This window comes from Hermetia illucens, chromosome 6 (genome assembly GCF_905115235.1).
Source record: "Hermetia illucens chromosome 6, iHerIll2.2.curated.20191125, whole genome shotgun sequence".
NCBI classification, from domain to species: domain Eukaryota; kingdom Metazoa; phylum Arthropoda; class Insecta; order Diptera; family Stratiomyidae; genus Hermetia; species Hermetia illucens.
This window is the reverse complement of record NC_051854.1, coordinates 98658486-98670812: the sequence shown is the minus strand read 5'-3', so window position 1 is coordinate 98670812 and position 12327 is coordinate 98658486. Positions and strand designations below refer to the sequence as shown.

At 43.4% G+C, this 12327-nt stretch overlaps 1 protein-coding gene across 1 annotated transcript; it reads left to right on the top strand.

Annotated features, from left to right (window-relative positions):
• Positions 1 to 4680: 4680 nt before the first annotated feature.
• LOC119659708 lies at positions 4681 to 11979 on the top strand. Its single transcript, XM_038067961.1, has 6 exons — positions 4681 to 4884; positions 10500 to 10777; positions 10835 to 11000; positions 11055 to 11345; positions 11400 to 11601; positions 11757 to 11979. Exons 1-6 carry the CDS (start codon positions 4786 to 4788, stop codon positions 11954 to 11956), a joined length of 1236 nt encoding a protein of 411 aa, XP_037923889.1. The 5' UTR covers positions 4681 to 4785; the 3' UTR covers positions 11957 to 11979.
• Positions 11980 to 12327: the final 348 nt, after the last annotated feature.

Below are 12327 nucleotides of genomic sequence, written 5' to 3'. Positions count from 1 at the left end.
GATGATTTGCTTTGATCTTCTAGCCAATGAGGCACACTGTCTCTATCGGAGAAGAAGGGTGAATTCCGCCGAAGTGACTGCGGACTTCCGAAAGACCACTAGGAAGGAGCTGTACAGGAGGTGGTAGCAATGGTGGGATAATTCCGAATAAGGGCCTCTGGACACATACACTGATCGCGTGTATTGAGGATGGGTCGAGCCCTAACATATTGAATTGAATTACCACCTAAGGCATTTCCTTACGGGAAACGATGGATACAGGAAATAGTTGCATCGCTTCGAATTGGATGAGTTCCCAGACTCTCCCGAGTGCGCCGCAATACCCGAGGACCCAGAGCATGTTATGTTCCACTGTCCAAGATTCTCGAATAAAAGAGGGAAGTTAAACGACACCCTCAACGCAGTTATTGGACCCTTTAATTTTGATGAGGAAATACTGAGGTCCGCAGAAAATTGGAGTGCGATAAACACAACAGGAACTGTGATACAGGAAAAGCTACAGGAATTGGAACGTGCCCGGAAAACGCGATAGCAGTTGTGTTTATTTTTCTGAACAATTGAGAAATTGTACTTGAAAATTATTTACATAAATTTGAAGGTACTTTTACACAATTCAGTTGCTTCAAAATACCTGGGACCACCAATAAACAAGTCGGGAAACCGGAAGCTAGATGCTTCAGGTATGAAAGGTTTTGTGTATTTCTTTTATAAAGAGATTTGAGTGTGCATTTGTCCCATTAGCATGTAGCACATAAAATATGCATATATTATGTGAAAATAGCCACTTTCAAGTGATATTGACATTCATAGCCTTGAATTTGCAGAGGAGCGACAGTTTTGACCTAGTATAACTTTATTAGTAATAGTGCGATTTTCACCAAATTTGGCAGGATCATGATTTATACTGTATACTGTACTACATTGCTACAAAATTTTGTGATTTTAGGGTGAACTTAAGGGGGGCTTTCCTGTCAATTACTAAAAATTATAGTAATGTACTTTTATTAACTTTATTTGAACATCTATCGGTATGGAGGGTATTTCGGAGCCTAGGCACCATATAGTGGAAGCCCCCTGAATTTTTTCAAACTTTTCGGTTGAGTAGTTTCTGAGAATGGGTTCGTTAAAAAAATGGCCAATTTCAACCCCCCACCTTTTCAACAAATGTCAAAACTAAGACCGGCTTCGAAAATTACTATCCGAGACCTTTAATTTGATACCCCACATGACTATATTTGATGAAAAAAAATTACACCCCCCTTTTGCATGTATGGGGACTCCCCCTTAAATTTAACGTAAAAGGATGTAACTCACTATATCCGTGAGCGTTCGCAGTTCCCACCTTTCTACCAAATTTGGTGCCAATCGCTACAACCGTCTCCGAGAAAAATGCGTGTGACGGACAGAGAGACAGACGGTCAGCTGTCGACTGCGAGAACAAATGCCTGGAATTTGGACACATCTCGAGAAACTGTTCAAGCAAGTATGATAGGTCTAAGTTGTGCCGAAGATGTGGAGAAGAAGGGCATATTGCCAAAGAGTGCAATCCGAATCCTAAATGCCTGCTATGCAGAGAAACACAGGAGGGTAACGTCGATCATGTCACAGGCAGTTACCGATGTCCGGCGTTTAAAAAGGCGATTTCCGCTTTTCGCAAATGAAATTCCTACAGCTGAATTTAAACCATTGTCAGGCAGCTCAGGAGCTGCTTTCTCAAAGCGTGCTGGAACATGAAATTGACGTTGCCATTATATGCGAATATTACAAAGACTTCCACAGTGGTGTCTTTGTATCAGACAGAAGCGGCAAAGCGGCAATCTGGACTTGCGGAAACCGAGCGATCGAAAATACGAGCAATAGGATACAAGACGGATTCACACGGGTACGATAGGAGCAAAGCGAATCAAGAACACTGCGATATCGGGTTGGACCTCCAAAAAACTTGATGAAGAAATGTTCGAGGAAATACTTCTGTAGGAAGCGATGCCGGTGGGAAGTGCACCAGAAAAGGTGGCGCAGATCCTTGAAAAGTTACAAAAAGTTTGTGACGCTTCCATGCCTCGCCGCACGGTACTCAAAAAACGAATGCCCAACTTCTGGTGGAATGCCGAAATCGAAGAACTTCGTAAAGTTTGCCTTAAAACCAAAAGACACAGCCAACGTAGCAGAAACCGGTCTGAGTCTGCAGAGTTGCACAACCAATATAAGAAGGCGAGGAAAGCATTGCAAGCAGCCATCTCTAGAAGTAAAACTGAACACTTCACGAGATTATGCAAGGAAGCGGACTTCGACCCATGGTGAGGTGCATACAAGGCAGTTATGGCAACAATCAAGGGAAAGCGCTCACCGCCGATCACCAACTCTGATTTGCTGCGGGAAATCATTAGCACTCTCTTCCCATACGTTTCAAGTGAGTCAAACCTACCCACTGTCCAGGTAGATCCCGGTGAAATTCCCGAGGTAACCACGAAAGAAGTCCTGGATGCCGCGAAGAAGATTGCCGAAAATAAAGTCCCAGGTTTAGACGGCATTGCGAATAAAGCACTGACAGTGGCCGTCAAGACAGTTCCAAGGTGGCTCTCGGAAACATTTACCACGTGCCTCAAAGATGGGATTTTCCCGGAAGAGTGGCGGAAACAGAAGCTTGTGCTAATCCTGAAGCCAAATAAACCTTTGGGTGAACCTTCGTCTTATAGACCTAAATGCCTGCTAAACGGCATCGGCAAACTTTTCGAACGGGTCATCTTCAATAGGCTTGTACCAATCACAGAAAGGGAGGGTGGTCTCTCAGAGAGGCAGTTCGGATTCCGAAAGGCAAGATCTACTGTCAATGCCATCAGCACGGTGACGGAAATTGCGGAAAAAGCAATGGAGGCCAATAAATCTTGCGCGGAAGTTACTCTCGATGTGAAGAATGCCTTTAATACGGCAAAATGGAACAAAATAATTGCGGCTTTAACCAAATTGGGCGCTCCTAAATATCTGGTGCACATAGACATGGAATTTCTCCGGAGGAGGATATTGTGTTACGATTCGGACGATGGACCTAAAACGTATACAACAACCTGCGGGGTTCCACAAGGACCAGTCCTCGGTCCTCTCCTGTGGATAATAATGTATGACGGAATTCTAAAGTTGCAACTACCCAAAGGAGTGACAATTATTGGCTTCGCAGACGATATCGGAGTAACTATCGTCGCACAAGACATTGATGAGATCGCACACAATCTGCTGAGGAGGGAGGAGCTTCGGAGGAAAGTGACAGATAACGACAGAAACCGCAGTTCATAACTGATCCTGCCCCGCGATGTAATACCCAGTCCCGCGGGGTAAGCGAAGGAGAAGGAGGTGGTTTTAATGAGTAAAAGTCTCACATAACCGTATGGCAGGAGCCAGCGGTGGGTTTTGAACCTTTCCACCTTCCAACGTATAAAAAAAAAACAAAAAGACAGACAGACGAACAGACAGACAGACAGTAAACCGATTTTAAAAAAAGGGAGTTCTAAACTTATCATCATCGTAATTAAAGCGCTATATATGGTCTTGGACGTTTCAAGGCCTGGATCTAAGCGACTTCTTGCGCCAACGATTATTATTGCCATTTATGGCAATGGACTTAAAACCTCCTCCCCCTCCCTCCTCAACTTGGGAAATGGCGCTAATACTTACGAGAATACATCAACACTTTCTAAAATGAATCATAATAACGAAATCGAGTGTAAACAACGCATCGATTTCATGTATTATCTCGAACAGGTGCTTCTACTGATAACAAATATGGCAATAGTATGCTATATATGGTATTAAGGTAATCACCCACAGTATCATTTACTTTTTTCCATTTTCTTCTTTCTCAATCAGTAATTAAGGGGGAAACCACATTAAGAGGTTTTCAAATTCGGTTTTTTTTATTGTCTAGTTCTTAACTCAACTGCCCCAAAGCATGCCCCAAAATGTCAAAATGAAAGTTCGTGTTCCGTTAGATTTTATGAGCGTAGAACCGAGTGCTTATCGGGTCAGACTCGGGCTCGAGCGCCCAGGAGGTGGTCGCTGTATGTCCTTCCGTAATCTTGTAGCGCTACGTAAATAGCGCATTTATAAATACTTGACGTCAGTCTTGACGTAGCCTTCTAGGAGCGTCTTTGTAGTTGTTGTAGCTATATTTTGTTTGTAATTAATAGTGAGAAATGTCATCATATCCGAGAGACGGCTTTGCAGATTTTTCTTCAAACGTGTTTTTCTCAAAACGAGTTTCTTCACCTTTGCGAGAATTCTAACTCAAAAAGTAATGAATGGATAATTATGAACTTTGATAGTATGATTCTTTATAAAATTACGAAGAACATGAACCATTGGGATGATAGCATATTTTTTAAAGGTGTCCTTTTTTTCCATAGTTTGTGAAAAAAAATGATGAAAACTGAAATATTTTTTTTTCAACAGCTACAACATATAATATTTGTGTTTGATTATTTTGACCTACATTGAGGTCCATACTCTTAGAAAATAAGTTAGGAATTTAAAAAAAATACGTGAAAATAAGCCTTCTAATGTGGTGCCCCCCCCCCTTAATACATACATAAATTGAGAAGGCGGATTCAAAACAAAGATAAGTAGCTTCAGTATGAGTTCTGCTAATCCACTTTTCTAACAACAACATATATATTACCTCAACTGGTGAACCAATGATTAGTTTCGATCTTTCTACAGCCGAGGAAAGTTATTCGGTGTTGGTTATATCGTTGAGTTATAAACGTTGTCCAATTTTATAGCGATACTAACAAAATGAGCTTCAATCCGGATGAACTGGAAGCGCCAAAGTGGGTTAATTCGAATTTTCTGAAAGAAGTTCTGGAGTACAATGGGGATCTGAAAAACGTGACGGTATGCTAAGGAAGTTCATCTGTTATACTGGAAAGTTGGAAGGATAATTATAAAGATTTTTCGTCACTTTCAGCATTTCGCAAATTTTACTAAAGCTAAAGCTAATTTACTAAGCGAATTAGTAAACATCAAGTCATACATATGTGATATCTTTCCGTGGTGCAGAACTGTCTTACTGAGATAATTTTACAAGACTAGTCGTAGTAATTATGTCACTTGGTTCTAGCACTCATGCTGAACAAAGGATCATCATCGTCATCATCAACGGCGCTATAACCGGTATCCGGTCTAGGCCTATCTTAATAAGAAACTCCAGACATCCCGGTTTTTGCGTCGAGGTCCACCAATTCTATATCCCTAAAAGCTGTCTGGCGTCCTGGCCTACGCCATCCTTCCGCCCAAGGCAGGGTCTGCCTCGTCTTCTTTTTCTACCATACATATTACCCGTACAGACTTTCCGGGCAGGATCATCCTCACCTTTACGGATTAAGTGACCCACCCACCCACTTTAAAATCAATGAAAAAATGATGTAACTAATGGCCGTATTCCAACAGTTTTTACATCGCTTGCCTCACAGAAAAAATGTGATCTGTTACTGATTTGCCTGGAGTGAAACCTCTTTGGTATGAGCCAATTATGCTCTGGGCGTATGGGACTATCCGGCCTAGCAAGATAGTGGAGAATACCTTATCGAAGGTACTCACCGTGATACCTCTATAATTGTTGCACTGCGTGATATCTCCCTTTTTATGTATCATCATCATCATCAACGGGGCAACAACCGGTATCCGATCTAGGCCTGCCTTAATAAGGAACTCCAGACATCCCGGTTTTGCGCCGAGGTCCACCAATTCGATATCCCTAAAAGCTGTCTGGCGTCCTGGCCCACGCCATCGCTCCATCTTAGGCAGGGTCTGCCTCGTCTTCTTTTTCTACCATAGATATTGCCCTTATAGACTTTCCTGGTGGGATCATCCTCATCCATACGGATTAAGTGACCCGCCCACCGTAACCTATTGAGCCGAATTTTATCCACAACAGGACGGTCATGGTATCGCTCATAGATTTTGTCATTGTGTAGGCTACGGAATCGTCCATCCTCATGTAGGGGGCCAAAAATTCTTCGGAGGATTCTTCTCTCGAACGCGGCCAAGAGTTCGCAATTCTTCTTGCTAAGAACCCAAATCTCCGGGGAATACATGAAATCATAGTCTTGTATAGTAACAGCTTTGACCCTATGGTGAGACCTTTCGAGCGGAACAGTCTTTGTAAGCTGAAATAGGCTCTGTTGGCTGACAACAACCGTGCGCGGATTTCATCATCGTAGTTGTTATCGGTTGTGATTTTCGACCCTAGATAGGAGAAATTGTCAACGGTCTCAAAGTTGTATTCTCCTATCCTTATTCTTCTTCGTGTTTGTGTTTGACCAGTGCGGTTTGATGTTGTTGGTTGATTCGTCTTCGGTGCTGACGTTGCCACCATATATTTTCTCTTGTCTTCATTGATGTGCAGCCCAAGATCTCGCGCCAATTACCGCCTGCTCGATCTGGATGAAGGCAGTTTGTACGTCTCGTCTCGGGTGGTTCTCCCCATGATGTCGATATCGTGAGCATAGGCAGTAGTTGGGTGGACTTGAAGAGGATCATACCTCCGGCATTCACCTCAGCATCACGGATCACTTTCCCGAGGGCCAGGTTAAAGAGGACGCATGATAGCGCATCCCCTTGTCGTAGACCGTTGTTGATATCGAATGGTCTTGAGAGTGATCCTGCTGCTTTTATCTGGCCTCGCACATTGGTCAGGGTCAGCCTAGTCAGTCTTATTAATTTCGTCGGGATACCGAATTCCCTCATGGCCGTGTACAGTTTTACCCTGGCTATACTATCATAGGCGGCTTTAAAGTCGATGAACAGATGGTGCAACTGTTGTCCATATTCCAACAGTTTTTCCATCGCTTGCCGCACAGAGAAAATCTGATCTGTTGCTGATTTGCCTGGAGTGAAGCCTCTTTGGTATGGGCGAATGATGTTCTGGACGTATGGGGCTATCTGGCCTAGCAAGATAGTGGAGGATATCTTATAGATGGTACTCAGCAACGTGATACCTCTATAATTGCTGCACTGTGTGATATCTCCCTTTTTATGTATGAGACAGATAATGCCTCGTTGCCAATCGTCAGGCATTGATTCGCTGTCCCATACCTTGAGCACAAGTTGATGAACCACTTGGTGTAACTGGTCGCCTCCATATTTAACCAATTCGGCAGTAATTCCATCGGCTCCTGGCGACTTATGATTTTTTAGCCGATGAATTGCACGGACTGTTTCTCCTAAACTTGGTGGTGGCAGTATTTGTCCGTCGTCTTCAGTTGGTGGGACCTCCAACTCGCCGATGTTCTGGTTGTTCAGTAGCTCATCGAAGTACTCAACGCATCGCTCTAATATGCCCATTCTGTGGGAAATCAGATTTCCCTGTTTGTCTCGGCAGGATGAGCATCGAGGTGTATAAGGCTTCATCCTGCTGACTTGTTGGTAAAACTTCCGCGCGTGGTGCGGTTGCTCCCTGTACTTTTCTAGTTCACAGACTTGTCGGTTCTCCTAGGCTTCCTTTTTCCGTCTGTGAAGTCGCTTCTCCGCTCGACGGAGTTCGTGATAAGTCTCTGTGCGTGCCCGCGTTCTTTGAGAATGCAACATTACTCGGTATGCGGCATTCTTCCGTTCCGTTGCTGTCTTGCATTCATCGTCAAACCAGCCGTTCCGACTCCTTTTGCGGCTGGGGCCAAGTATATTTGTGGCCGTATCCACGATAACGTTCTTCAGGTGGTTGTGAAGATCATTTGTTGATGCTTCATCTCCAGGTCCTCTGTTGACTGCGGTTATTACGGTATCCATTTCCCTCTTATAGGTGTCGCGGAGAGTTGTGTTGTGAATGGCTTCAGTGTTCACTCTCACCTGATTGTCAGAGGGGATTCTAGGTGGTATTGTTATTTGAGCTCGGAGCACCATGCCAACGAGATAGTGATCCGAGTCTATATTGGCCCCTCTATATGTTCTGACATTCATCAAGGCTGAGAAGTGGCGGCGTTCGATCAACACGTGGTCAATTTGGTTGAAAGTGGTTCCGTCTGGAGAGACCCACGTTTGTTTGTGAACCGCTTTCCGCGCAAACCAGGTACTTCCAACAACCATTTCGTGTGACCCTGCTAATTGAATAGTCCGCAGTCCGTTATCATTTGTTTTTTCGTGTAAGCTATGGGAGCCAACGTATCGCCTGAATACGGACTCCTTCCCTACTTGGCTGTTAAAATCCCCAAGTATGATTTTGATATCATATCTGGGACAGGCTTCGAGGGTTCGTTCTACTGCCTCGTAAAAGGTATCCTTCTCCGACTCTGCAGTCTCCTCTGTAGGGGTGTGAACGTTGATGAGGCTTATATTTCTAAACTTGCCTCGCAAACGCAGAGTGCATAGCCGTTCGCTTATGTTTTCAAAGCCGATAACAGCAGGTTTCATTTTTTGGCTGACTAAGAAACCTACTCCGAGCACATGGTTTACTGGATGATCGCTATAATATATGGTGTAGTGGCTCTTCTCCAGGAAACCGGTCCCTGTCCATCGCATCTCTTGTAACGCTGTTATATCAGCCCTATATTGGGACAGGGTATCGGCTAGCTGCTTATCAGCTTCATCTCTGTACAGGGAGCGCATGTTCCATGAGAAAATGCGCAAATCGCTGTTCCTTTGTCGTTGCCGGGTCCGTTGTTTTAAAATCCATCCTATCCGAGGCTCCTGTTGTGACTTCGTAACAAGTTGTTTTCCATGTAGGGTTGTCAGCCCTACCCAACCCCCACCCTGGAGGGCCAGTTGGTGCAATTTGTCCCGTTTTAGGCGCGGTAGACTCGCCTTCATCCTTCTCCGTTTGCAGCTTTTCGTTAAGAAAGAGCTCCCAGTGGTCCCCACGTGGAGGTGGAGATAGGGTTTGGTAGTAGAGCTGTTGGTATTGGTTTAGCATGCGTTTCCCAGGTTTTATGCTCCATCGTGAGTACCAATCCACATTTCGCCCTGGGACCTACACTACACTTTGACTACAGTTACATACTCGTAGATCTGAATTCAATGTAGTATCTGCCGCCTGTTTGCTAATGAATAGGCATTCGCAGGGTTCAAGTTGTTTATTTTTTTTATCTGTTTCAGCATTTGCAGATCGTCGGTGCTTATTTTATGACAAATTTCTACCATATACTTAGCCACCACAGATTTTGTGGGTTTTCGCGAATACTGGATACCCACATTTGCCTCCTTCATATGCCCCCCCCCCTCCCCACCCTGCCTAAATATTACTGGAGCAATGACGCCGACGGCGGCACTCGAAGCTATCCTAAATCTGCCCCATTCATTTGGAGGTGAAACGGAACGCGGCCAATAACGCATATAGACTCGATGCTATTGGACCATGAAAAGGCGGCCAATCATACGGTAATGCGTCTATCTAGAAATTCCTCGGCAAACTCTGATGCTGGCCAATCATATGGTTTCCAGATTCATCTTTCGAAATAGATACTCCATCGTAAACACCAAAAGAGAAGAATGGTCGATAAATGGCCAGAAGTCATTTCAGATTACAGACTTAATAATTTTCACCTGTGGGTCAGTCATGGAAGGCGGATCGGGCCCAGAGGTGTTGTCGGGGAATCCCATTATGGAACTGGCCCGACCCCTAGGTAAAATGACGACCATATTCCAGGCGGAGATATTGGCAGCAAAAGAATATATGCGATAAAAATGGATGGATTGCACCATTCGAATCTGTTCCGACAGTCGGGCGGCATTATCAACACTAACGACATATCAAGCCAGTTTGTGTGGCGCTGCTAAAACTTGGCCGACTGATCGAAACATTCCTGATGTGGGTGCCGGGGCACTCAAACATGGTGGGGCCAGAACCAGCTTTTGGGACCCGGCCATCCACTGTCAAATCTACTCTGAAGGGTGAACTTGCAACGATTCACTCAGCCGAGTAGAGAAATTTGAACTCTTGCCGACAGACGAAAATCCTTGTGAAAGAACCTTAGCAGGACATTGCCTGTTAAACTACTATATGGAAAAGATTAGGGTGGTGGTTTAGGCTATGTGTAGCCAATGTGAGGAGGAGGAGAAGACGGCCCTGCACTTTATATGCCGCTGCCCGGCCTCCTCAGATCTCAGACGACGACACCTTGGTAAGGTTCTCTTAAATAAAGAATCTGCACACTCATGCGGGAAGCCATTGAATTTACGGGGATAGTACAATGGGCCTAAAAATGGCCTCAGCGCTCGGAGCTATAGCTCCTCCAGTAAACTAAACTAACTAACTAAGGGTTACCACTAGATCAGGCTAATGCCTATCGCAACAGCAAGACGCACGCTTATTACTCAGCAGCCGGTTCCAGCATACTGACTGCAAGATTCCGTTCATGAGAAGGAGAGCGACTTAATGCACTCCAGAAAAGGCTTGTTTTAGGTGGCATTCCCATTATGATAGGAGATCTGATCTGATCTGGGGAGAAAAGTATTTTATTATAACATTCAGAACTTCATCAATTTAGCTTATAAATAATTTACTTTTCATTCTCCAGATCAACGACTTCCATATCTCTCCAGCTTCAGCTCTTGGCGATCACTTTGCCAGCATCATATTCCGAGCAAAGATCAAGTTTTCAACCCAAGAACACTCGAACAAAGAATGTTCCATAATCATTAAAACTTTACCAATCGTCGAAGGATTTAAAAAGGAAATGTTGGAGAAATGGGGCGAAGGCCTTTTTGCCACTGAAATCTTTATGTATTCAAAAGTTTTGAGTGAATGCTCCAAAATTTTGAAAAATGCAGGCTACAATGACATGTTAGCAGCAAAGCAAGTATCTTAAATATATAATGGTTTGAGTAGATACTCAATAGCCATATCCCATAGAATGATTTACCAGTCAATGGAACCACACAAGGTTATAGTTTTTCAAGACTTGAAGGAGCTCGGATACTTCATGCTCCCAAGACCAATCCCGAACGAAAATGATGTTGAGGTACTTTTCTCCAAGCTGGGACAATATCATGCGGCTACATTCAAGCTAGCCGCAGGGGTAAGTAGTATTTAAATTTATGTTCAAAGACATGTAAAAAGGTTCAATTTTCAGGGTACCAAAGGTCTCAATCAAAAAGGAGGTCTTTTCAACATGAACAAAGAGGATATGTTATCTATGTTTGGAGAGCGATTTTCGTTATTTAAGGAATTAGTGGAAGCATTGCCCGGTTTTGAGAAAGCTTCAGAAAGACTGACCAAAATATCTTTTGATAAATTAGCACGAAAATGCAAGCAGTTAGTCAACGCGCCTGGTTCTTATGAAGTTCTCAATCATGGTGACTATCACGTCAAAAATATGATGTTTAAAGGCAAAAATGGAGTTGACGTTTCAGAAGTTGTCCTGGTAAAATCAAATTTGACAATTACTGGTATCATCTTAATATTGATACATATTTAGGTTGATTTCCAAGTGTGGCACTGGGGTTCACCAGCCTATGATATTGTCTATGTATCAGCTGGTATCCCACCAAGCATGCGACCGAAAGCTTGTAAGCATTATTTCGATACATTCGTCGATGTCCTGAAGAAGTCTAACTTCGAGGGATTGTTACCGACATTCGAACAACTCCAGAAAGATTTGAAGTCTTATCGAAGTTTGGGTAAGATCAGTTCTTTTTAATAATTAGGATTAATAACTGTGTTTTATCAAAGATTTTATTAAGGGGCGAAACCAACATTATGATTAACTTACTTTTATTAAGATGATTTATTTATTTATTTATTCAGTCATGTTTTCCGTTTCATCTAATTCCAGATTTATTTTTGCTGGCAACATTCACACCATTCCTTGGTGCAGATAAAGATCAAAAAAAGGACGACTTGGAGACTCTATTTACCAGCCGAAACCTGTTAAGCGCATTTTACAATCAAGCTAATTATATATCGTATGTGAAAGAGATGCTACCAGTAATGTTACAAGAAGGTGTTCTAGATGATCTTGTAAATTTTGATTAAATGGTTCTGCTCTATTAATTGAACATGGCTTTTCCAATTGCCAGAAAATCTTCAATGAATACTTATTATGATAACTACTGACCTGTCCAGAACTGAATAATCTATTTCACTCAGATCGGTGCTTTCAACTGTTGGGAAACTGGGCGATGAAATCGCTCCAGGCATCTCCGACATCTGAACGAAGAGACGCTCCATAACTAGCGTCATTTGCCAACAGCGCACCAACAGTCGTTTTAAGTCCAAAATCTACCGAAGCGTGGTTTGCCATGTCACGCTCTATTGTTCCGAATGCTGACCGGCCACCAAAGACAATGAACGCCACATCGTGGTAATGGATACAGAAATGTTGTGTTAGATCAATAGAACACACT